Consider the following 27,187-nt stretch of genomic DNA (forward strand, 5'->3'; position numbering starts at 1 on the left):
TTGAGAGTGTAGAGGAATGATATTTTTGGAAATACCACACATTAGCTGTTTAAGTAATTCAGTAAGTCTGTTAACCCTATATGTGGGTACACACTCTAGTTTCTCATTGTTGTAAATTATACCACAGTTACTAACTTGCATGTGCATATGTTTGGGCCGCAGTGAAATTACATGTTTTGTTGAGTTTCAAATTGAAATTAAGTTAACACATCCTTTACAGAGAACACAAGTCTGAAATTTTAATGCACTATTACTGTTTATGTGCTGAATTTAACATGGGAGGAAAAATAAACATGACATGTGGCCTGTGCAAAAGTTATGGCACATTTTGTATTTTATGTTTCTTATGTATTATTTTGTTTTCCAGTATGTTAAACTTAGCAAATACATGGAAATTGTGGTCTGAAATTGCAGAAAAATGCAAGATTTAAGTTTGTTCCCTGTAGAGGATGTGTTGATTTTCGCTCAGAAAATACTTGTCATTTGACCAGGGATGTTCAGACTTTGGCATCCCACTGTAACCTACATATAATTTCACAGCAGTTGCCAAATAATTTATAGCAGTTACTGAATTAATTAAGTCTTGAAATTAATAACTGAATAATAAGCCTGAAATGAAAGGGGCTAAATGTGGAAACTGCTGTCAGTCATCAAAATTAGGCATCTGGCACAGTGGGGCTGTATTATAAGCTGGCTATTTTTTGCAGTCCTTTGTTTTGAAATAAATATTTTTCTGAGCCAAAACAATCTATGTAGCATATAATTAGAGCATTTCAAACACAAAAGGTGTTTTAGGTGTTTTATTAACTATTTTAAAAATATTGGGTTATTATATGCTGTAAAGTCTGTACTGTAATTTCTAATTTATTATGATCTTTTTACTTCTGTTTGATTTTTTTATATCTTCTATTGCTGCAAAATTTGATCACCATTTCAAATAGGGGCATTATGTTTTTTTTATAAGTTTAGCCTCACTGTTACGCATGTACCTGAAACCAAAAAAATTCTTAAGTTGCTGTTTTTGTGTAAAAGAAACAAGATTTTGAAAATAATCAAGGCTTTGATAGATACCTGACGAGCTGAATTAGTTATGTCGGTAACAGGGAAAACTCCATTGAACAGTACTGTGCAAAAGCACCTGAGAAAGTTATATTTAAAACTACTAAACTACTACTAACTTTGGGCAGTAAATGTTTATTTTCTGAGAAAAAAGCATGAATATGACAATAAATACAAAAAAGTAGAGATTAAATATGTTAATGTGTTTGTTTACTGCATTTGACTAAGCAGTACTGCATTGTGTTAAAACGTTGAAAGAAAAATGCTTGGAAAAGTTTATTGTAATGAAACACACATTCCTATTTACCAAGGCTGATAGCGAATACCGACTGTGGTTGTTTCTGTGAAAAGCTTTGTCTAATTTACCTATATTTGCCTGGCTGAGAGTTTTTTTTAACACATTTTTCTTGATGAACAAAAAACCTGCCGTGTCCTAGTATTCTTAATAATATAACTAAAGATATTAGTATAGTAATTTTAATATGAACTACATCATATTGTAACCCTCCCTCCTGAGGGTTAGAAGGGTGGAGGAACAGAGGGTTGATATATCAGTGATACTAAGGAATGAAGCAGAGGCTACAAAAGTCAAGTTTTGAGTGTGTTGAAGAATGTATACACATATTTAAACATACTGTTCAACCCAACAGTTTCTACAGTTCACAGCATAAAATGAATCAGAGCTGCCGTTGATACATAAACACACACAAACATCATAAGTGGACCTGAAGGAAAAAAATAAAATATAAGAAAAATGTTATAGGCCATAGAAGTTGTTCAGTACAGTTTCTCATTGTCGTAACTTTCAGAACATACATAACTTACATATTAATTTCATAGTAGTTATTAAATAACTGAATGATTAGTCATCATAACTAGGCACCATTATTCTTAATTTGATGAAGAAAATAAAGAAAATAAAAGCAAATCGTTTTAATAAAGCAGTCTTTTAAATTGCTGTTTCCTTTTACTTTAGGCATGTTTTCCAACACTTAATCAGTGTCTTGAGAGCAGGTTTCTTTTTCAAGCTATTGTTATAAGTACATATTAAAATTTTGGTGACACAGTCACCAGTAATGCACAACTACACAGTAAAATGTAGAAATGCACTCTGCACAGAACGGAAGGTCAGCAAATGAACCAGTTTTAAAACAGAAACACCTTTCTATGTATTTGGTTTTCAAATTTTAGACATATGTAAAAAAAAATATGTTAATGTGTTTGTTTAATCATTTCCAAACCTTTCCTCAAAGAAGCCCAGTATTATTTGTAGTTATCAACCAATACCAGCTTTGACTAAGCAGTACTGCATTGTGTTAAATTGTTTGCTGTTGGTGGAATTTTAAAACTGTGCAATGGCTGGTGGCTTTGAGGAAAAATCTGGAGTCAAGCCTTGTTCTTCAGACTAGCTCAAAAGACATCAGCTACTTTTTGAAGAATTTCTTATTACTGTTTCTTTATTTAACATTATTTGTGGTTATTGTAATGTTATATGTGTTTTATTGGCAGAAGCACACTTACTGCCAAGATAAACTGTTTTAAACCTATTTGCTTAGATAGCTCAGACTTTTGCGCCATGCTGTATGTACTGCTGGACAGGACTGAAAAACACTGCTGCAGATGAAAGAGTGAAGTGTGAGCTTTTGATGATCAATGTGATCGTCCCGCAGGAATGGCAAACGTGGTCAGCAGGGATGGGAGAGCAAGTATGTAGTTCTGGACGGAACCAAAGTCTCCATCTATGAGTCCGAACCCAGAGAAGGTACTTGACTGCTTTTACACTCTGTAGCTTGTGTGCAGTAGGGCTGCAAGAGTAATCACATTTGTTTTTGTACATGATCATGATATGAATTTTCATGATTAAACACATTGAAAAGGACAAAGATAACCAAACAGATCAAAACATTACAAAGTGATGGGCAAAAACACTAAATTCTGGATATTGTCTATACTTAAAGAACACTGACCAAGTGTTTTGGACCTGCACACATTAAGAAATAGTTATTAGAAAGTTAGAAACAATAAGTAGTTTATTGATGTACCATTATATACAATCAGGGAAGGACTCATGAATATACTGGCCAGACGTGCAGTGAGGAGCCACAAAGGCCACTGTCATTGGAACTACAAATGGAATCGAGTAGACAAAAATATGACTTTTTGGTCGTGCAAACTCTTTTTTTTCTTGCCGAAAAAGCGACTGCATGTGATAAAAAGCACTTGATACACACTGTTAAATATGGTGGTGGATCATGTTTTGCTGCTAGTGGTCCATGGGACTCTTTTAAAAGTCAGTGGCATAATGAATTCCATTAAATACCAGGAGCTTTTGGCCCAAAATCTGCCTTCGTCTGCCAGAAGGCTGAAACTTGGCTGTTTCAGGATAAAGACCCCAAACACACATCAAAATCCACCCAGATATGGTTTCGGGAACACAACATGAATGTTTTGTAGTAGCCCTCTCAGTGTCCAGATTCAATCCTAATTGAAAACCTGGCACATGTATTGAAGTGGGCAGTCCACAAGTGAAGTCCCAAGAATATTAAGAAATTGAAAATGTTCTATATGGAGGACTTGTCCAAGATCTCTCAACAAGTGTTCTCCACCTTGTTAAGCATTACAGAAAGCATCTTAGTGCTGTTATTCTCGCCAGGCTTCACAAAATAATAACAGTGGGTGTGTAAGCCAGTTATCAAAAATAAATAGGTTTTTTTTTCTTATGCTAAAAAAGTGTAAAAATAAAAATATGCATTTATCCATTTAAGTCTTAAATATCAGTGACACTGTTGCATATGTGGTTGAATTAATATATTGACTTTAACTCATTTTAATGAAGGGTACCAGTAAGTGTATATCATTACACACTGAACTTGTCGTAGTTATCACAACAGCTTATCATTTCATGTATCATATCGGGCGGCCCTAGTGTGCATTATGTATAGATGTATACACAAGCCAGTGCTAAAACAGTCATGTTTGAATGTGTAAGTAACAAGTCTGTCATGTATGTTGCAGATTCCGTGAAGCCGCAGGAGGAGTTTGAGCTGTGTTTGCCAGATGGTGAGGTGACAGTGCATGGAGCTGTTGGAGCTTCAGAGCTCATCAACACTGCCAAGTCAGGTTAGAGTCCAGCAGTGCAGTGGACGCAGCTGAGCCTGTGAAGTTACTGACATTGCTAATGTTTGTAACACACTATAGCATTTTAGACACTTAATCTTTCTACAAAATTGAGAGTTACTTTTCCTGGTTTACATGAACTTATTTTAAAGATACAACATTTGTTTACAGAATCACTTGTTATTGTTCAAAAAAATTCAATTTACCCAGTTTTCCCTCTTACCCCAAATGTTATCCATCAGCCAAGATATGCTTGGTGTATGAATTTTGCCGAAGGGCTTTGCACCAGAGTTACGAGGCTAATGTAACTAACAAGTAATAGAAGCTTATAGTTAGCATTGTCCAAACTGCATGTCTAGATTATCACACACTTGCCTTAAAACATAACATACAGTACACTAGCATAGTAACAGCTGTCTTGAAGCCCGAATTTCGTCCAGTATTAAATATAAAATTGTCATACAGTGTCAGAAACCATACAAGCAAATCTGTTAGAGGCTACTGTGGGTGGAGTGTATCTAATTATTGGGGTATAAGCTTTTTACTCTTTTGTGATATTAGCCACGTAGATCCAGTGCAAAACTAAAGATTCTTTAGAAGCAAACTTCAGCCATCAAACATTTCTTGGTTGATGAACTACATCTGGGCTAGATTTTTTTTCTACAGAAATTTAGCAATAAAAAAGTGTCTGTGCATGCAGATATCCCGTATGTGCTGAAGCTGGAGTCTCATCCTCACACTACGTGTTGGCCTGGTCAGTCTCTCTACTTCATGGCCCCTAGTTTCCCTGATAAGCAGCGCTGGGTGGCTGTTCTGGAGTCAGTGGTGGCTGGCAGCAGGGGCTCCCGTGACAAAACCGAATCAGATGCGGTGAGTGAATGTCTGCATGTGTCCTTAGGGCTGCAACTTACAGTCCTTTTTAGAATTGATGAATCTCACTTATTGAACAATCATTTAATGGCCACAATAGAAGCTACAGTCATATAGATGTTAGAACACCCCTGGTCAAATTACATGTTTTGTTGATATTCCAAGTGGAAATAAGTTATAATAAAAACTAATATTTTCTGCACATTTTAGTGTACAATTTCCATTCCATTTCCATATTGGGAAAATAAAACATAAAATGTGCCATAACATTTGCACAGGTCAAATTTTATGTTCAATGTTTTTTCCAATATGTTAAATTCATGAAATAAACAGTAATTGTATATTAAACTGTGCAGAAACGTGTTCTTTGTAGTAGGGCTGAAAGATTCATTATTTGGTATTTAAATTAAAGTTTGAAAGAGTGCAATTTTCAAATTGCAAGCGCTTAAATTTTTATTATATCCTACATTATTTTATTTACTTTAACATTATCTGAATAAGTTGTAAGTGGACAAATTTAACCTAATATCATAGAGCTTGTGAACTGGCAGTATGGCACACTACACTCCTTACGCCCAAAAACTGGGTGTGCTGACATTCTTGAGGGGGAAAAAGGCCTGCAGCTCAATTTATACTCTTTTTCTACTCTTGTTGTGTATTGCAATCTTTCGGAATGAGTGTGTAAAGGCCTCAGTATAATACATTCGGAGACAATGTACGCCTAGGTTTGTTAAACAATATGTCCTAATTGCAGAGAAAACAAACAAATGGGCGAACTCATGACAAAGCCTGTGATTTGTTGTGATTGGTGCAGAAGAAGTGTGCCATCTTTCAGAGATGGGGCCAACCAAAACAAAATCAACAGTACATCACCTACCCATAAATGACTAATTGTTGCAGCCCTAGTGTGTTTGTATGTACACGCATGTACATCTTTGCTGTTTGTTATATTTTTATAAATGTAACATTGAAAAGTGCCATTGTTTCTAATCACCCCGCTGAAATTGATGTATTTTCTAGCTGTCTCTAATATTCTTCTCTAATTCGTTCTTTCTCTTGTGCACTTTTGTCTTCCTATAACCTAAAGTCTGTCTCCAGTCTGTGTGTTCTTAATCAAATCTAATCTGTAATCCTCTGTTGTCCATGTGTTGTTTGATGAATACTATAGGCAGGTGTAGCTAAACGACAGAAGAATCTCTCACCATTGGTGCAGGTAAACCTATTTTTGGGCTTCCAGTTTGGCCTGAGTTTGCCTGCTGCTTGGATCTTTCCCTGTTTATTTCCTTGTACACAGCACCGGACAACACACACACACACACACACACACACACACACACATACACATACATTAGAGATGGCATGTCAGTATGGGTGGAGGGGCTGAAAGTAGAGCTGAGCGATATGGCAAAAATGTAATATAGCAATATTTCAAGACGTTTTATGATACACAGTATGTCAATATATATTTTTTTAGACATCTGAGAAATTTGAAATGACAAAGTAGTGCCTTTCCTAAACGTACTGTTAAAAACTAGGAATACAGTGATTTATATACAATACCTCACATACTGTGCTGCTAATGATGCTGTCTTTGTAATCAAACATGCAGTTGGGAAGTTTTGTGCAGTTCTGAAAATATCCATGATATGCTCAGAAAAAACATTGTGACATTTTGTGGTGTAATTTATCATGATAAATATTTTCATATTGCACAGCAGTAGCTTTATCTCTTTTTATTTTATTTTTACTTTATTATTTGTATTTTTTATTTATTGAACAATTTTTAAATCGCAAGAGCTGCAAATTTTATTATAGCTTGCATTGGGAAAATTTAACCTAATAACAGGCCTTGTCCACTGTCTGTAGATGAGTTGGCAGTATATTGCAAACGACAAAAGAATGAATCTACCACCAAACACACTGTTGAAAATATGTTTAAAAAGAACATGGTGTACATCTCAGCACCAATAGAAGCCTGCTTCGTGCAGTGGATCATTCACAGTCATGGGGAGGTCTCGGAACAAACAATGTAATGATTAGTAGTTAAGTTTAGTACGTAGCCCATACTGTGCCATACAAATTCAAACCACTGCATTGTTAAGGCCTAAAAGACATCTGTTGCAATCAGACAATCAGATCCACCTGAACACCCATGTGCTGTGTACATGACACAACACTAACTGGCACGGTGGTGCGCTATGTGCAGCATTCAAGCCTCAAGCCATGGATATGGTGGTCGGTCCTGATTTTGGGTATGGCTTCTGTAAGCATTCCCCTGACCAATCCCAAGGCTGACTTTTCTTGCCCCGCCCACACAAAACAATGTCAGAGTCAGTGAAACTAAGTAAAGCTAACCCAGCATAACCAAAAGCTAGCAATCTAGACCACCTGTCTGGAGCTGCCTGTTATCCCTTCATTTTTTTATCTATACACCAACATTGTTTGTTCATCCGTTTCTTCATTCAGACATATATTTGTCCGTCCATTTGCTCATCCGTCCGTCTGTCTGCACGTCTGTTCATCCATTCCTTTGCGCGTTGCTTCATCTGTCCGTTTATTCATTCATACATGCGTCTGTCTGCACATTTGTTCATCTGTGAATTTTTACCATCACATAAAAGCTGGATAATGTATAGTCCTATATAAGTGGCAGAGCAGGCTGCCAATCAGGCTGCTCATTAGCCACACCCACACAGTTTTCAGTTAGGTCTGATCAGTGGTTTTTAAGCCAGGTTTTATCATATTTATCACATCACACAAACATTTAAAATATTTTACTCTGTGTTCCCTGGGACTTTAAATCACAATCGCAGTAATACTCCGAAACATCACAATTTAGATATTTAGATATATTGTTCTGTCCTAATCGGTGGATATCAGTATCGAGGAAAATGCTAGGTATCAGAGGAGAAATAAATTGATGAATCCAGTCCATTCCTGTTACACATCTATCTTAAAATAGCACACGCTCACATTGTGTGGTGTGATGTTAGTTTTGTAGTTCTTCCTGTGGGGTAGTAGAGTGTTAGGACGGTTTGAGCATGATAGCCCACTTTTAAATACTCATCTTAACCACATGATTCTGACAAGCTAAGTTAAAAAAAAAAGTTACTCGTTTAATCTGCCTAATCTTATCCGAGGTGTTACATCGCATACATATGCTTATTGACAACAGTTAACAGTTCCAGCATGTAGACACAGAGCTTTACTATTACTGTATAAAACGTGAACAAGACTCTTGTTGAATGATGTCAGATCAATAACAACGGTAACAAAAAAGTAATAATTAAGCATGAATGATGCATGATCTTTTTTCTGTTTCTATTCATGTGTGTCCAAAATGGTAGTTTGTGACAAGCTAAATGAAAAATCTCCACATTTTTTGACTCACGTCTTTTACAGATGAAACAAAACAACAGTAGCACTCAGAAATCTTATTAGTAATGGAAAAGAGTTGAGAAAACGGCAGAAATAGCCACATTTTTGCATCAGCCTTGAAGGTTTAAGTGCTTATGTTAAAAATTGCTAATTTAAAAGCATTTTAAACTAGTTTTTTAAGAAGAATATTGTCTCAGTTTCAATATATTGGTGTTGTTATCTGAAAAGAAAATCAGGTATTGTGCCATCTCTGAGACACATACACACACACACATACACACACATACTATACATTCAAAAGACATGTTCACACTCTCAAGTGTGAACAGTCACAGACTTGCAGAGCTACAGAAAGCACGAGTTTGAGTCTGCATTAGTGCGTGCATGGCATGTCTCTTTGTTTTTGTGCCTCCTTGTTGTGTGCATGTATGTGTTGTGCTTGCATCTTCAGCCCATGAAGGCGACCATCTATTTTCTCCCGACAGGTCTCAGTGAATGGATCTAACTTTATGCTTGCTTCAGCCATTGTTGCTTATAAGCAGATGCCTCATGTTGGTTTTGTGTGTGTGTTGTACAGGCCAGATGCTTTACAGCTAAAAACATATATAAGCAGTGTTGGGTTACTCAAAAAAAGTAATCAATCAAGTTACAAATTATTTCCCTAAATATGTAATAGGATTACATTGCTCATTCTTTCATCACTAATTTCTTTACTTCTACAATGCTCTGTAAAAACCTCTTTGGTTTTACACTCTTTGTACCACTATCAGCTCCACTTATCATATAGGTGCACATGTACCCTGTTCTTCAATGGCCAGGACTCCCCAGGGGTGCACTGCTGTATCTAATTAACTCGTATCAGCGCATCACACACTAACACACCACTGCATCATCAGTGTCAGTGTAGTGCTGAGAATGATCCAGATATGACCCAAATTATAGCTGCTCTGTGGTGGCCCTGTAGGGGTCTGCAGATATACAGTCTGTAATTGTAGAACTACTACACTGTAGTAACTGATGAGTGTTCAGATACATGGAGATGTACTTAATGAAGTGGTCAGTAATTTCTTTTCTTTAAGACGTACAAGTAACAATTTTTTTATGAAATCAGTTACTGTAATGCAATTACAAGAATTTAAACTGTAACGTGTTGCCCTACTTTGTTACACATTACCGTAATGTCCCGTAGTGTGTTACCCCCAACACTGCACTGTTTCTTTTTACACGATTAACTAAAAACAAACCTGTCTTATCTCTCCCTCTCCTTCTCTCTCTGTCTCTCTCATTCTGTCTTTATCTCTCTGTCTCACTCTCTCTCACTAACTCCCTCCTCTCTCCCTCCCTCTCACGCTCTCCCTCTTTCTCTGCTGCCCTCCCTCTCTCCCTGCCTCCATCTTTCCCTTCCTCTGCTCTCTCTCCCTCTCCCACTCTCTGCCTCATTCTCTCTCTCTCTCTCTCTCTCTCTCTCTCTCTCTCTCACCCTCTCTCTGATATGTAGAAACTACTGGGTAACTCTTTGCTGAAGCTGGAGGGTGATGACCGTTTGGATATCAACTGTACTTTACCCCTGACTGATCAGGTATTTAATTAACAAATGTTTTGGCACCCCAGCCAAATGGCGTTTTCTTGAATTTCCTAAGTGAAAATAAGTTAACACATCCCCTACAGAGGGAACACACTTATATACATTACATGTCTTATCTTTTTTCCAATTTGTTAAACTCTACAAATAAATAGAAATTGCGCACTAAAATTTGCAAAAAAATGGCATATATTGGTTTGTTCCCTGTAGAAGATATATTAACTTTTCACGTTGAAGATCAGCAAAATATAATTTGACCAGGGTGTTCATCTCTTTTTATATGACTGTATGTATTGCAGTTTTTGTAATTTAGTCAGAGCATTATGTAAATGATAGTGAGAAAAGGTGGCCTAACACTGTGTGCGTGTGTGTGTGTGTGTGTGTGTTTCAGATTGTAATGGTGGGTTCAGAGGAGGGTCTGTATGCTCTGAATGTGATAAAGAACTCTCTGACTCACATCCCGGGCCTCACCTCCGTCTTCCAGATCCAGATTCTTAAAGAGCTCGACAAACTGCTCATGATCACGGGTTAGTTGCATAATACATTCACACAGTTAGCATTAGTTATTAATACAAACACTGATAGATGTGATGTTCTAGTCTGCCAATTAATGCTACAGTAAAATAATGTTTATAATGTGCCCAGTGTTACATTTAAATTTTATTGTGTTGGTATATGCTCTTTTGCTTTTTGGTCAAAAATGCATTGGCCGTGTTGAACACAGCCTCTTTTTACTCATCATTTACTTTGATTAGTATATGTATATGTTTAAGTATAAGTTTAAGTTTAGCTCTGTTTGTGTAACGTGATAATAGGGGAGCTCTGGGATTCTTTCATAGCCAAAACTCATTGTGTGTAAAACTCTCTCTCTGACTTAAAAAGACAAGACTGATGATAAGTTTGTGATGCTCTCCATCTTAGGAATGTATTAGGATTATTAGTCATGTAGTGTATGCCCAGCATGTAGGCCCAGTAATTGAGTAGAACTAGCTTTTGATTATTATTCTGTAATTTCTTCAGTGTGTATACTGGTGCATGTGGGGAAGAAGAGCTGGAAGGGGGTGTGAGTTGGCAAAGGGAGGGTTGCAAAGTACTTTTAACCCCAATAAAGGTTGCATTGTGAAAAAGGTTAAGAACCCCGTTTTAGATTGTATTGAGACATCCCTACTGAGCCGCAAAACTTTCATGACTGACAGCACTTTGGTCTTTTCATGTAACTGTTTTCTGTAACTGTAAAGTCTGTGAGTCTTTAAATGTTCAAAACTGACAACGCTTTGGTCTTTTTCTGTGTGTGTTTTGTAGGAGAGGAGCGTGCTTTGTGTCTGGTGGAGATTAAGAGAGTGAAGCAGTCTCTGTCTCAGTCTCACCTGCCTGCCCAGCCTGAGCTCAGCCCCTATATTTTTGAGACAGTGAAGGGCTGCCATCTCTTTGCCTCTGGCAAGGTACACACCCAAAACATCTACATGGCCTTGAGATGTAGCCTGAAACTCTGCATCATGTAAGCAGCCGAAATAACTTTTTGCTGGACTAAGTGGGTCAGCCTGTGAATGTCAGTGGCCCTTATTATCAAAGTCAGATCATAAAATGAGTGTACACAAATTTTACAGATAGTTTTGTTATTCCTCAGTTGCATCTTTGTGTATCTGTAGAAACTCACATCTAGAAGTGTGTGTAATATAAAGCAGAATATTTTAACAGCCTGAAAAATGTTTGATTTACAATTGAATCATAAAAATAATTGTCAATAACATCATTAATATCAGCAATAACAGTATAAAATAGAAATGAACAATGATAATACTGCTAACTTTGCACAATGGATGTAATTATTTTTTGCATTCCCACTGATATAAACAAAGGCTGTGACTATACATTCTGTTTATACTGATACAGTAAGTAACTACCTCCCTAAAAATACAAAATATAGCTTTCCTAGAGTAGAATACCTGCAATAGAGGCCCCCCATATGCTGCAATATTATTGAGCAGCCAGTGTTTTAGAAAAATAATCACTCTACACAAACACCTCACCATACCATCTAAAACAAGCTTTGCCATTTTATTAGTTTCACATATTATTCCTTTTGATCACTTTAACACTGTAAGGGTGTTTACATCCTGCTTGACCCCAAACTCCACTTGTGAGGACAATTATTGTCTCATGAGCTGCTGAATACTTTTGTTTCATTGGCTCACGACTGAAACATACGCAAGAATGAGGGCATGCTTTGTATAAATTATATGTATGAGGGCAAAATCATATGTAAATAAGGTACTCATGCACAGGAGCTTGTCTCCACACGCTAAAGCTGATTCATCAATTGCGCACACACCACCGCTCGTTTCCTCTCCCTGCTACAGTTTCCATAATCAGATGTGGAGTAGTTTGTATGTTACTCAGGACAGTGAATTCTGCACTCGTTTCTGCACAAAAAAGGGACAGTGTCTCTAACTGACTGACTAACTGACTGATCTGTCCCTGACAGACACCTGCTGTTGAAGGGCACATGTGCAAGAGCTTGAAACAAGCACACACTGTGAAATGTCACCCTTGCACCCTACCATTAGTATCATAAGGCTAACAAATAATATCAGAAAGGAGAAACACCTTAATTAAAACACATTATGGATCTTACGACAACAAAAACCTAATAACAGGTAAACAGTAACAGTAGCGAGTGCTTCTATTTGAGCTTGAGATGAAGTTGGAATTTTTCCTTTATCTTGCTGTATAAGCAGTGAGGATGTGACCAATAAGTGCAACAAAATTTAAAGTGGAACAATATTTTGATTTGTCAACCACAATTTTTTAGAATGATCACAAGTGGGTTTTTTTCTTTTCACACTCTCATGAGAAAATGTACATTTTCCTGATTCTACAAATGTTTCTTAGTTACTGTAGAAAATTTGGACAGTGGGTCTGCAAGTAGAAATCATCTTGGAGTCTTATAGATATGTTACTATACTAATCACAGCCTTTTGTTATAATTTAGACCCTGGAGAGGTAGCTAAATCAGTTTCCATGTATTCATTCTTGACATAGAAGCATATACACCACTGCAGAATTATGAAATTAGTTATGAAACAAATCCATGAAGACTGCTACTGCTCCTTTGCCAGGACAGGATAGTGATGGAGTAGATTTATGAAGAGTGAATTTTTTGACCCCAACATGTCTAGGAGCTGGAGTCAACTCTTGGCCAATGACTCTGAGAGTCAAAATGCTTGTTGTAAGCTCTGTACACTGTCTTTTTTTGCTGTAATTTGCGAAAAGGACATTTTGTCAGAATTGTATGTTGAAATTGAGTAGCGCAAGTTTGTTTACCAGCTTTATGATAGTCCAGCACTGCTCACCAGCTGCTGCCACAGAAATGTTTTTGATATGTCTGTCTGTATACTGCACAGCTCTGCATCCTAACTCTGCAACAGAAAACCAGACTCTTAATTTTCTTCATGATGAGGGCTGCAGCAAACAACAGTTTAAAATCGTACAAGGAACAAAAACAAAAAACAAAAGTAAACAATATTTTTCACAGAACGTTGTGGAAAATGGCATGGCTTGTTTTTTGCCAGCTTCTTGCTCACATTTTCCATTCCACCTTAAATGGTGCTGCAGTTATGTTTTTGTGTCTTTACACCCTTTAAGGTAACTCCTACATCATTTAAGGTAGAACAGAAAATTTGAACTTCAGCCTCATGAAAAGAAGAATAAGAAAACATTCAGCTGCTTCTGAATAAAAACTTTACTTCTTACTACTTAAATCTGGTTAACTGGCTATTTATGATATATTATGGTGTGTTTTCGCACACCATGGTAATGATTTTCTCAGTCCGTAACTCAGAGTTACATTCAGCAGCCTCATTATATGAAATGTGAAATTATGTGAATTCTGATGGTAAGATGTGTTGAAACCAAGATGAGTTTGCTCCAACTCTTGACTCCTGCAGCTGGAGTCAATTTAACCAGGACAATGCCAGAGCCGGTGATATCTGTTACTTAATCACCGGCTTTATCACCGTTTAAAATTGAATGAAGTCAAGGGATCGTGCAGGAGCAGGTGCAGGAGTCGAGAGTTGGAGTGAACTATACCTAGATATCATGGAGAAAAGAATTTCCTGATTGGCCCATTTTCCATTTGCCATTTGAAGAATTTAACCATTTTGTGTCCATCTAGAACTTAACAATGAAACAAGAGTAGCACTATTATATTTGCAGACTTTAAATACAAGCACTATTCTGTTAAATAAAAATGAACAAAAAATTACAAACATATTTTTTATTAGTTCCTAGTAATCATTAGGTATTCTCTGAAGGCCTAGAAGGCCCGAGGATTCCCCTCTGATAAATATTCTGTGGATTCTGTATGTATCTTGTTTTGGAAACACTGGTGGTTTTTACTGGTTAATGCAGTATTGGTTGTTTGTGTGTAATTCTGTAGATTGAAAATACGATGTGCATTTGTGCTGCAATGCCCAATAAGATCACCATCCTGCGCTACAACGAAAGCCTCAGCAAGTTCTGCATTAGGAAGGAGATAGAGACCTCAGAGCCCTGCAGCTGTATTCACTTCACAGGCTACAGCATCATCATCGGCACCAACAAGTTCTACGAGATCGAGATGAAGCAGTATGTGCTGGAGGGTAAGACCAACAGTGTCAGTCTCACTCTCACTCACACATATACAGTCTTCACACCTGGATGGATTGAGCTTGTCGTGGCTTGTCTGGTTTAGTCACTTTATTGATCGTCTGTGTGTGCGCGCGCAGAGTTCCTGGATAAGAATGATGTGACTCTGGCCTCGGCTGTGTTCGCCGCCTCCTCTCACAGCTTCCCCATCTCCATCATCCAGGTCTCCTGCGCCCCACAGAAGGACGAGTACCTTCTCTGTTTCCATGGTACACAAGCTACACCTCACTGAACGTGTGTCTGTGGGTGTGTGTATGTCTAGTGCCTACTGTTCAAAAGTTTGGAACCACTTGCCATACTGACAGTGTGTTATTTTATATACAATAATAACTTAGACTGTCCGTCAATGTATTTTTAAACATTCTTTTTCAAGAATTCTGCAAACGATAAGTAGTATGATGAATGATATACTGTAATCGTATCTATTTGCTTTCATTTTGCCTTGAGATTCCATTTTTTTAAGTACTATTTAAATATTATTCTTGAAATAAGTTCATCATTCTGGACTCATCAAAAATGTGTCAGTTTTTATTTACAACTTTCGGGTGCCCTACTAATAATTTGAAACCTGTGAAATTGCACATAACTAACGTATTAGGTTAAATTTATACATTCATCTGCCAAATTGGTTCCAGACTTGAATGGTAGTGGTTATTTAGCTCTTTCTGGGGACCAAATTACCCAAGATAAACATTTGATGTTATATAGACTTTGTTTGTTAACAAATAGGTTTGTACATAAGTGAGTGGTTTAGATGTAAACAAAGCAATTCAGAGTGGTTTGGTGTAAAATGGTTCATTACAGAGAAACCTAATTGTTCTTTACAGTAATGGCGATAGGAACCTGGGTTAACTATCGTTACATCTTCATGTGTCTTCTGAGTTTTTATATGTAATGAGGATAATAGTAAAATAGTGGCAATTCTGGAAAAAAAAAGTCTTTGGGTACTATTTTATCTCTCTACCATGAATCTATTAAGTGAAAAATATATTTTAAACTTATTCACATAACTGTGTAAGAACAATGTCTCAGATGTCAGAGAGTATCTTTGCAACTTTCACTAAGGAGGCTTTTAGAGGTATCAAACACTTCAGATGTCTGGTTTTTATCACCACCTTTGTGAACAGACTGACTGATTCTGACTTATTAAATTAATGGCGTATTTGCCATCAAACCTCTCTCAATGACTTTGTTTACATCTTAATGATAGAATTATACAGACTTATTCAAAAACGTATACAGAATTATACAAAAATCAGTGGAATTCCCCTATATTGTTATTGCCTTATCAGAGTTTGGAGTGTTTGTGGACGCATACGGCCGCAGAAGTCGCAGTGATGATATCAAATGGAGCAGGCTGCCACTGTCTTTTGGTAAGTCTTGGTGTCGCTGTTCACCTTGACATAGAAGCACACACTTCACACCTTAGCATCCTTTAGATCCTCTTCAATAGACTCTATTTGCTTGTTTACAGTGTGCTGTATAGTCATAGTGTTTCTTTTGTAGACTTCACTTCTTTTTTAAACTTTAGAACCATCAGTCTGTATGTATGTTAAAATGTAATCTTTCACTTTAGCCTACAGAGAGCCTTACCTGTTTGTGACTTACTTCAACTCTTTGGATGTGATCGAGGTCCAGAGCCACTCTGCTTTGGGGTAAGATAGAGAGTCATTCTTCATTAATCTATTATATTATATACTTAAAAACTGGACATATAATACGTTCTGTGCGCAAGTGTGTATATATGTACTTTTTTGTAGGCCTCACTCCTACGCCCACCTGGACATCCCTAACCCAAGGTACCTGGGTCCTGCCATTTCATCTGGCGCTGTCTACCTGGCCTCTTCCTACCAAAACAAGCTGAGGGTCATCTGCTGCAAGGGCAACCTGGTGCAGGAAGGCTCTGCCTCCGAGCCACAAAGAAACGGCTCCACCCGCAGGTCAGCTGCCATTTCACAGTGTGCACTGAAGGGCACATTCACATGTTCCTCAGAAACATAGATACCTTTTACTAAAGGCAGCAATTTGGCAAAAAAATCTTATTTAGTACATTTTCCCCTTAACCCAAATGTAGTTGGTCAGACTAAACATGTTTTGGTATCCAAACAGAAAACACATTTAACTTGCTGCAGGGGCCTTTCTGAGGGACACACTCCCAGGAACATTGTATAGGCAGGACTTTCTGCTTCAAAACAGTTAAAATAAATTATTATTAGAATAGTGTCTCTGATCCTGGGTGTGCAACAAATATACACCCTTATTTGTTTTATTATTTGTTTGTGTGCAACAAAACAAAATTATAAATTACACTTACTGATGTACATAATTATTGTGCAAAACAAAGTTACAAAACACTAACAGCTACTTACATCACAACTACAAGCACATGTATTGTCTACTGCAATGCTGTTAGGAAAAAGTCAAAGTCAGCATTCCCTGAACAGTTTTTGTATACACCTACAAAAATGAATACATTTCTCTATGTATGTACATAAGACTCCAGCAGCACTGCTGTGTCTGATCCACTCATACCAGCGCAACACACACTAACACACCACCACCACATCAGTGTCACTGCAGTGCTGACAATAATCCAAATAATTGTAGAACTGCAAAGTGCTCCTATATGATAAGTGGAACTGAAAAAATTAACAATGAGTGTGGATACAAGGAGGTGTGCTTAATGAAGTGGCTGATCAGTGTATATTTAATCACTTAGAAAACTCTTTATGATGATGCAGATTTGTTGTGACTGTAACCATTACTGCTTCACACATTTTAATGAGAATAAATATGATGTTTACAATTTTTTTTACAGGTTTGTTGTTAATGGTTAAAGAGCTATAGACTTATGTGGGTTTTATAATTGGCTCTGTATCAGCTTGGTTATGTCAGTCGCTTTGTTTATTTGTAGAAGACGGGTTCAAAACCTGGTCCAAGAAAACACGACTCATAACACTACATTCTCGCCAATTTAATGTTGTCACTTTTGTGCTGCACACACGTAATGCAATTTGATCTGTCTTGTCATTGCAGCCCTTTACAAAGTTTCTGTCACAGAAACTCATAATGATATGAGTTTAAAAATATGATTGGTTGTGCAGTCCTAAGTTAAAGTTTCCTGTCACTGAACACACAACTAAAGATGTCAAAAATACTGCACATCTTCTTAGTTGGGTAAGAGGAAAATTATTAAAATTATTTTTTTGCCAAACTGTGGTTTAAAGGCATGACCAATTTGTTGTTGCTAATGATGTTGGTGCATGTCTGGGATGGTGGTAGCCAGCAGAGTAATAAATTGGCATGGATTGGTTGGCAGTCACCGGTATTACACCCTTATTCAAAGCACTTAGTGTGCCTACGCACTATGCAATGCATGGACATAGCAATAGACGCATACGCATACAGACCTTGTCCTAGGATGCGTGTGCAGGGGGGAGTTTGACAGTACAGTTTGAAATCGAACTTCGTCTTTACCAGCCCATCCATGTTTCCATTGGTTGACGTATCTCTATTTCAGAATCATTTGCAGCAAGTTAAAAATTGGTTTCAATGCAAGACAGAGCATATTTTCTCTGCATGTTTTCTAGGGATGTTTTGTAGTCAGTCAGAGCTAGAAAACTGAAATACATTGAACTCAGTGTTTTTGACACTGCGTCAGCCTAATGTGTAGGCACACATAATGGGGCACTCTGGCCTAAAACTTTCATATGTCATTTGTTATGTAATATTCTTTGATGCAGCATTGCATCCCTCAGCCTCCTGATTTTGACAGAATTCATGATTTTGGATCCTTTTGTCCATCAGTGTTCTCGCACTACAGTACCCAGCATGCCTTATGCAAAAACTACTACTGGGAAAAAGAATTTTGACTAATAGTGAAGCCGCTGATAAAAAAAGCTAATAAATACAGATCATATTCGGCTTCTTGGCAGAGATGTCAGTTATATGGCTTCTTTCTGATTTAGCCAACTAAAAGAAGGAAAAACATTTCAAACAGGCTGCCCTGAAGTATCTGCCCCAAAGCAGTTGTAGTTTTTCAAAAGATTCTCCCACCTTCAGCATACATCATCAGAAGGTGTTTTTCCTCTTTAAATTGTAAAATCTTACTCTAGAGACTATTGTGGCACTGCAGTAGGAGGCAAGTAGGCTCTGTTTACAATGTGGGGTAAACTTTTAGGTATGTTTTTTATTTTGGCTGGAGTGCCCCTTTAACCTGAAGCTGTTGGTTCTGAGAGCTCACATTCAGTCACTGTGTGTAAGGTGCATGAAGGCATCTAAACTCAATGCTGGTGGGGGTGTAGTGGTGGAGATTCAATACAGAAGGAGCGAGCAGGTTTTAGAGGGTGTGGTTCATTTCTCTGTGACCAGCACTGTGGGTGTAACAGTTGGTGACAGTGATATGTGCGTGCTGCTCACAGTACATCCTGTTCTTTACAGGGGGAAGACTGCTTTTTTCATTTGCTCCAAGAAGTGAGGAGGGTATTACTCATTTTTAAAATCAATATAACTGCAATCATACACAGTATGGATAGCTGTGATTAATTGAAATGTGTTAAATAAAGTAAACAATAGGATGCTATGTGGTGCTGCCACCTGTTGGTAGCTTTGTGTACATGGCCGTTCAGAAGTTTGGGATCACGTGCTGTATTAATATATTTTATTTTTAACATACAGTAATATCTTACAAAATATGGATTTAAATTTTTACAAATAGTTTGTTTAAAGGTGTTTTCAAAAACTTTATTTGAAATTTCAAGAAGTGAATAAATGATAAATAATAAATTGTAAATATATATGAATATGAATTTTTGTTGTCAAGTTATCTGCCTTGTGATTTTATCTTGGTATAATGAATTCTGAATATTAATATTAATTCTCAAAGTTATACATCTTTCTCTTCTACAGCTCTGTTTATCATTCTGGACTCTTTATATTGTACTGAAAAGGGGTGTCTCGTTAGAATAGTGGAACCCTTTTTGGTGCCATATAGAACTATTATTAAAGAGTTCTTTGAAGAACCATACCACTAGAACCATTGTCTTTAGTAGAGACCTCTTGAAGAACCATTTTTACAAGTGTAGTGTCCTATTAATGATTTGAAAATCGTTTGAAGTTCCACAGGACTAACATATTTGTAGCATTTTATACACGTTTGCTAACAAATTGGTTTTATATTGTTGAAAACATTTATTCCAAACTTTTGAACGCTAGTGTACGTTGTGAATCCGTGCAATGTCTTTGCCATCCTATCAGGAGGATATAATTTTTCATTTCTCATGCAGACGTGCTTTTTCTGTCTGTCCAATACATCATAGCCCTGAAAGTGCACAGACAAGTGTGGCATCAGCCATATGTGTGAATGGTGTGAGCACAGAATGCAGATTTTCCCTAAAGCTCATACAACACAGCTATTATTTAAAGAAAAAAACTTAACAATCATTCAGCCCTAAGTGTTATGACAGCACTACTCTGAGTATATTTCTGTTGCTGAAAGGGTAAGTCACTACCAGATTTCTGATTTGATTTGTTGCACTGTGGTACTAATTAATGGCTACTAATATTTGCACAAAGTGGAAGATGGGAAATGCAGTCCACTACAGCATTTTTGGTGATGAACATTCAATTTATTCACAAGCACACCTTTCTTCTCTATTCAATGAACAACACTTACTTTAATCTAGGCATGGGTGTGGTTATTCAAATATACATTAGGACTCGAATACTAATTTACTTTGTTGGGAATTCTGAGTTGTGTACTTTAGAATAAGAAATTAAATAAATTACGTATTAACGTTTAAATATGCTTTTCAACAGTGTGTGCAAATGCAGAAAATGTATGGGCACAGGTTACTGATACTTGATTGCAAAATATACAAAAACGTTGTGGATGTTGTAAGTTATGCAACTCCAAGTTGAAAAGATCACCTTTCATGTGATTTTATTTCCAGTAAAAATGGCTATTAAGTGAAGTTATTTATATTTTGCTGTGTCGGGGGGGAAAAACACATTTAACAGAAAATTAAACTGGAGCCTCAACTATAAATTTGCCTTTATTATAGCCGCTATTCTTTTTAGGAGACTTAGTTTTTTTCAGAGAAGATCTGCAAGGATGGTTTTCCACACTTCCAAAGTTCAGTCTTAGAAGTTGGTTGCATTTTCTGCTTTTCACAATCCACGTAACCGCAGTCGAATTTAATGATGCTCTTTTAATGATTTTCTCTGTAATTGCTTTTTGACTGCTACAAATCCTTTCAGATCCATAGCATTGTCTTCTCAATGTAAATAAAATTCTTCAGTGGAAGGATGGACAGAAACACCTGTGGATTTTTCAGATCTGAAGCAAGAGTGGAGCTCAATTCTCTCCTCTTTTGATGAAAGGTTTAAGTCGTGTATCTGATGGTGACATTTCTGGTAGTCTACCAGGTCTTGCACAGTTATAGAAGTCACATTTTCTGTGTATCTTTTCAATTCCTGTTTTTACCCTTATTTTCCTTTGACTTTCCCATTTCTTATTCAGCTATTTTCTCATATCTCCCCAGAAATATCTCCTTAAAAGTTATATAACTTTTACTTAATGGCTGTTTTAACTGGAATTAAACAAAGGAAAGGTGGTCTCTGACTTTTGTGCAGTAATGTATGCTTTTATGTTCTTGACCCTCCTACTTATTGTACTCTGCTGTGTCCTCCCCACAGCCCTAACAAACGTGGTCCTCCTTCCTACAATGAGCACATCTCTAAGCGGCTGGCGGCTGGTCCTGTGTCACAGGAGAGCCTGCACCAGCCTGGAACGCCCCACCGCTACCGCGAGGCCCGCACTGAGTTCCGCAGGGACAAATCTCCTGGTCGGCTGGTGGAGCAGAGGCTGGAGAGGTCACCTGGGCGGGCCATGGACCCCCGGCTGGACCGCTCGCCCGGCAGGGTAATGGACCTGCGGAGAGAGAGGTCACCTGGCCGGGCATTCGAGGAGCCTCGCCAGAGGCTTCACACAGGCTCAGCACGCACGCCTATCAATGGGGTTAACAAGGTATGACCCAGGGTTAAATTGGGATTAACAATTACAAGTGTTAACAATATGGGAATTATATCTTTAAATTTGTAATTAAGTGGAATTCTCAGCATTTATATCCTTTAATTGGTATTAAAACTTGTTTTGAGTGTATTTTGCAACAGCCAGGTGGCAAAATGGAGTAATTAATTAATTATGTTCAGAAAAAGAATTTTTATAAAAATCCCTTCACGTTGAAATAGGCCTAATGTATGAATACGTTAAAGTTAGCTACCTCAGTAGTTAGTTTTATCTGGCTATACAAATCTACCTGCACGTTTTACTCCATGGGGAATCAGAAGTAATGGTTAGACTACAGCATGAATAAACAGCAATATTAGATGAATTAAAGACCCTATATCCTGGGAACCTTTTCTAAAAATTCACAGCAGTTTGACCTAGTATGTAAACACTTAAAGTGTCAAAACATTTATTTCATTCACTTCCAGTTCAAATAGTGTTAACAATTATATGCAATTTTAACACCCCTGTTTAAATTACATATTTTGATTTTCAAACTGAAAAATGTCAGCTTGGACTGCTATTTAAATGAGGCACAATACAAGGAAACCGAACAGAAGAGAGCTCAACCAAAAATACTGTGTTTAATTCTAAAGTCCATCACACACCAAATGCGACGCATAAAAAACAACGTAATAATGTGAATTATTCGCATTCTCATTTGGAGATGCAGCTCCACACGAGACAAAGTTCAAAATGAACAGGTTGAATGCCATTAAGTGCAAATAGGATCTGATTCTTTGCTGCCCACAGAATGGACAAATGGTGGAATTGGGCTACTTTCCATTTTGGAAAAGTGAAAGTAGCTTAAAGAGCTTCATTACTACATTGAGAAGCTGACCATCAAAGTCACCATCAAAAGTTGGCAAAAATCAAACAAAGGCGAATAAAATATCACATTTTTGTTGTCCAAAAATATCACGTTTGGTGTGCAAATGATGTAAACATGGAGCAAAAAACATGGAGCATTAGAAGAGGATGGGGCAGATGTGTAGCTGTGTAGGCATTGTTTGTCAGGGTCATTTATCTGTCAAATAGTTAAACGGATTTCATAAAATCAGCGTTGGAAATTAAAATGAGGGGTGATGCACACAAACAAGACGAGACAGTAACATACTAATAAGTAAGTGCAAATAAACAAATGCTAATTTCACTAATTTGAATGCAACATGGCTGTCAGTTTAGTTTTCTGACCATGTCATGGGGATTTTAAGTCTAATGATTTTCATGCTAACTTGAGGAATTTTTCAAAGTTTTGGCTTAGTCAGTCATTAACAGTGGTTTGATGTGAGATGGTTCATAGTAGAGAAACATACTGACTCTTTACAGTGAGTGGTGATAGAAACCAGGAATTGCTATGTCTGCAGTGCAAATTGAGCCATTTTATTTCCTATACAAAACCATGAGTGGACTGGATGTATCTTGTAGTTTTTATGTGTAATGTTGAGAATGGTAAAATAATCTTTAAAAAGGGCAGAGGGGGTATTTGTTTATTATCTTAGTTGGTTTTAGCGTTCATTTTAATTTACTTATTTGTTTTTTAATATTTTTTTCCACAATTTTATTCTTACTTTTATTTTTGCTTTTTCATTATTAGTTAATTCAGTTTAATTTTTACAGTTTCAGTTACACACTAAATGGCTAAAAGTACATGAACACCTGATCATCACACCTATATGAGATGGTTGGACATCCCATTTCAAAACCATGGGCAATAATATGGAGTTGCCCCCTTTTGCTGCTATAACATCCTCCACTGTTCTGGAGTGTGTCTGTGGGAATTTTTGCCCATTCAGTTAAAAGAGTATTTGTGAGGTCAGGCAAAGATGTTGGACAAGAAGGCCTGGCTAACCATCGACGTTCCAGTTTGTTCCAGAGGTGTTCATTGGGGTTGAGGTCAGGGCTCTGTGCAGCCACTGGATTTCCTCCACACCACACTCATCAAACTGTGTCTTTATGGAGCTCATTTTGTGCACAGGGCCAGAGTAATGCTAGAACAGGAAAGGGTCTTACCCAAACTGCTGCTACAAAGTTGGAAGCATATAGTTGTCTAAAATGTCTTTGTATGCTGTAGCATTAACATTGTCCTTCACTGGAACTAGGAGGGGAGCTGAGACCAAACCCTGAAAAACAGCCCCAGCCCATTATCCCACCTCCACCAAACAGATAGTGTTCCCCTGGCATCCGCCAAACCCAGCTTCAATTTTCAGACTGCCAGATAGTGTAACTTGAATCATCACTCCAGAGAAAAGAGTCCAGCGGCTGCAGCTGTTTAGCCATGAAACCCATTACATGAAGCTCCACACGCACAGTTCTTGTGCTGATGTTGCTTCCAGAGGCAGTTTTAAACACTCAAGTGATTGATGCAACCGAGGATACATGATTTTTATGCACTACACACTTTAGCATTTGGCAGCCCCACTCTATGTTTGTGTGGTCTACCGCTCTGAGGCTGAGCTGTTGTTGCTCCTAGAGTCTATTTCACAATAATAGTACTTACAGTTGACTAGGGTGGATCTAGCAGGGCAGACCCACCCTTCCATGTATAAAGTCACTGAGCTGTTTAGTGTGACCCATTCTGTTGCCAGTGTTTGTGTATGAAGATTGTTTGGCTGTGTGCTTGACTTTATACACCTGTTAGCAATTAGTGTGGCTGCAACACCTTAAAAACTCACAAACTTAAAAATTTAGGAGGTTTCCACATACTTTTGGTCATACAATGTATTTATACATGCATGCCTGGCTACATTGTAAAAGAGGGTCATCCTCAGTGTTTTTCCAAGTGAAAGTAAAGGTTGATTAGATGGATTATAAAAATGTTTTAGGCCAGTTGTCTCAAAACTATTGCAAATCAAATAGTTTCAGGCATCAAGCGTTTTTATAACCATTTTATGAAAAAGCTTTCAATGAGGGCAGCTTGTAGAAGCATAAAACACTTGTCTGGTACTTATCACCACCACTGTGAATGACAGAATGGAATATTTTGCATCACACCACTCTGAATAACTTTATTTACATCTTACCAGTGTGATTTTGCAGATATTTTAGGACATAAACTGCTTTGAGTACTTACGTTTGTGTTTCTGTGTGCGCATAGGTATGGGATCAATCATCCGTGTGAGTGACTTGAGCTCTGCACCAGTCAGAGGAGAAGAACACAGCCCACACACTACAGGACAATTAATCTATCATATCAATAAGGACGAAGTAAGTCATGTGACCTGGTCAACAAACCCCCAATACAAAGAGGCAACCAGTGAAATCCCTGCACAGCATAGCAACTACAGCACAATATCTCACTGTAGAAGGCCTTACTGAAAGAATAACACCAGTTATTATTGAATTATTAGCGCTCATCTGGCCAGCAGTGTGTAGTAATACTAACACTTCTAAACTAATGGGGAAGGGTTGCTCGGTTACATGATTGAACATTCCTGATTTAACATGGATACTGGATAAAATGCAGTTGTCCCAAATTAACAAATTTACGAATACAACGTATACGCCCCTTTGTTCTTCGTTTCCGTCCGTCTGGTTTTCCTGTCCTTTTTCTTCCCTCTCTTTCATCTTCTCAACCTGAAGCGGGTTGCCAGAAAGCACAGCAGCACAAAGATCATCTTGAGATGGTGGAGTGAGTATCACTTAGTATGTTCATCCTTAAGGTGATCCTAACACTGCAGTGCTTTTTGGAAACCAGGTTCTGCACAGTCTCTGATGTCTGTCTTTATATCCTTCTCTCACTGCACTACCCACAATGTCCGGCAAACAGCCTCTAGCCCTGTTGAAGGAACAGGGAATTTGTAATACTTCAGGATGTCATTTGACACTTGTATATAAGCTGTTCTTTCTTTCTTTTCTTTTGTCTTTTTTTTTCTTTTTAACACTGTAAAAGGGAATACTAAGGCTGGTTAAGCCACGTCTATTTTTGTTAACGAAGAAAAGCGAGACACTCGTTTGTAAACGCCTTCTTGAATGTCTAAACTAAATATGTGGACCACATACGACGTCCATGCATATGCTTCGAAGTGCAACATTTTTGCTTGGAAACCGGCTGGTGTACGTGATCATCTTGTCAAGCAAATTTACGTATTGGCTACGGAATTGTATAACTTGAACATTTCTACCGTGTTTTGCTACCATACAAGCTCCATCCAGGTTGTAAGATATGTATCTATAGAGGGTTTTACTGTTTTTTTTGGAGCTCCAGAAGACGATTAAGCATTATGACAAGGATTGTTTGCTTTTTTTAATACATGCGGCACAGGAAAACGTAACGAGTGGCTGCGGTCTGCTAAGCCGCCTGTCGTATTTGGATGGTCCCTGGCCTATTACTTGAGCCAGCGTGACCTTTGACCCTCAGGATCCGAATGAATGAACTAGCAGAAATATGAACAGAGTAGTCTTTCTATTCGAATGAATGGTACACTGAAGTGCCATGTTCAACGAGTGGCCTGCAAAAGAGCAGATTATCCATAGTGACTTCTCAGTTATACCGTTCAAACAGTGCTGGGTCAAACATGAAACACTATGATAGCCATTCGTGAAGTGCAGTGTCACTCTGTAGCATGTAAAACTATGTGAGGAAACCAACCATAACAGTCGTTCGTTATGTTTCTGCCTCTTCGTTTTCCTTACTTGCACTCCATTGTGCTCCTAACGCTGATGTCTGAGAACTGCTGCCCAGAGAACTAGCATTCCTTGTAGTTTTTACTTTTTTTTTTATGTCAAATCACATTAACTATAACTACTAATAAAAGAAGCTCTATCTTTCTTTGGGGTTTGCTGCCTGTCATTTGTCTTCTGTTGTGTTATACCAGCTGTGAGGTGAGAACAGTGCTCTTCTTCAAACGCCTTTTGAAACACTTAAACCAGGGGTGTCAAACTCGAGCACTAAAAAGGGCCATATCAAAATCTCGACAAATCCATGGACCAGCGGTATTTTATTTTAACATTTTGCCATGACCCCAACTAGCCATTGTTTGTTATTCCACAGTGGCAAAAAACAGGCACTGAATACTTGAACAATTCAAAAATAATTTTAAATTAAAAACAAATTGTTGTATGTAAAACAATAGACTACATTAGCTGCAGATAACTGTTAAACCTTTATAAATGTCTCCAATGTACAGTAGGTTTTTTAAAACTGCCTGTTTGCTTCAGCTAGACACTGGTGCTGTGCCATGGATTGTTGTCAGGGAGGGCTGGGGGCACAGATTATGTTGCAGTGCATAATGGGAACTGTAGTGCAGCTCATGGTGAAATGGGCTAATATTAAAAGAAAATTAAAAAATAATTTTGCAAGCCGCATAGGATTGTGCCACGGGCCTGACTTGGCCCACGAACCTTGTGTTGGACACATGGGGCTTGAATAGTTCAGTAAGTTTACTTTTCCCCCATGTTGGTAATATCCATAACAGTTTACAAAA

The 27,187-nt window shown here is 37.7% G+C and overlaps 1 protein-coding gene across 1 annotated transcript in view; it reads left to right on the forward strand.

Annotated features, from left to right (window-relative positions):
- The window catches only part of cita (citron rho-interacting serine/threonine kinase a), a 155,375-nt gene extending 128,843 nt beyond the window's left edge, over positions 1–26,532 (forward strand). Inside the window, exons 34-47 of the mRNA XM_036580388.1 lie at positions 2,730–2,821; positions 4,075–4,179; positions 4,877–5,046; positions 6,215–6,259; positions 9,923–10,003; positions 10,398–10,533; positions 11,309–11,448; positions 14,445–14,646; positions 14,773–14,901; positions 15,985–16,065; positions 16,269–16,347; positions 16,453–16,632; positions 21,389–21,719; positions 24,859–26,532. Of these exons, the coding sequence (XP_036436281.1) occupies positions 2,730–2,821; positions 4,075–4,179; positions 4,877–5,046; positions 6,215–6,259; positions 9,923–10,003; positions 10,398–10,533; positions 11,309–11,448; positions 14,445–14,646; positions 14,773–14,901; positions 15,985–16,065; positions 16,269–16,347; positions 16,453–16,632; positions 21,389–21,719; positions 24,859–24,882 (1,795 nt within the window). The 3' untranslated portion in view covers positions 24,883–26,532. The remainder of the gene's footprint in view (positions 1–2,729; positions 2,822–4,074; positions 4,180–4,876; positions 5,047–6,214; positions 6,260–9,922; positions 10,004–10,397; positions 10,534–11,308; positions 11,449–14,444; positions 14,647–14,772; positions 14,902–15,984; positions 16,066–16,268; positions 16,348–16,452; positions 16,633–21,388; positions 21,720–24,858) is intronic.
- Positions 26,533–27,187: the final 655 nt, after the last annotated feature.

This window comes from Colossoma macropomum, unplaced genomic scaffold (assembly GCF_904425465.1).
Source record: "Colossoma macropomum unplaced genomic scaffold, Colossoma_macropomum, whole genome shotgun sequence".
Lineage (NCBI taxonomy): Eukaryota > Metazoa > Chordata > Actinopteri > Characiformes > Serrasalmidae > Colossoma > Colossoma macropomum.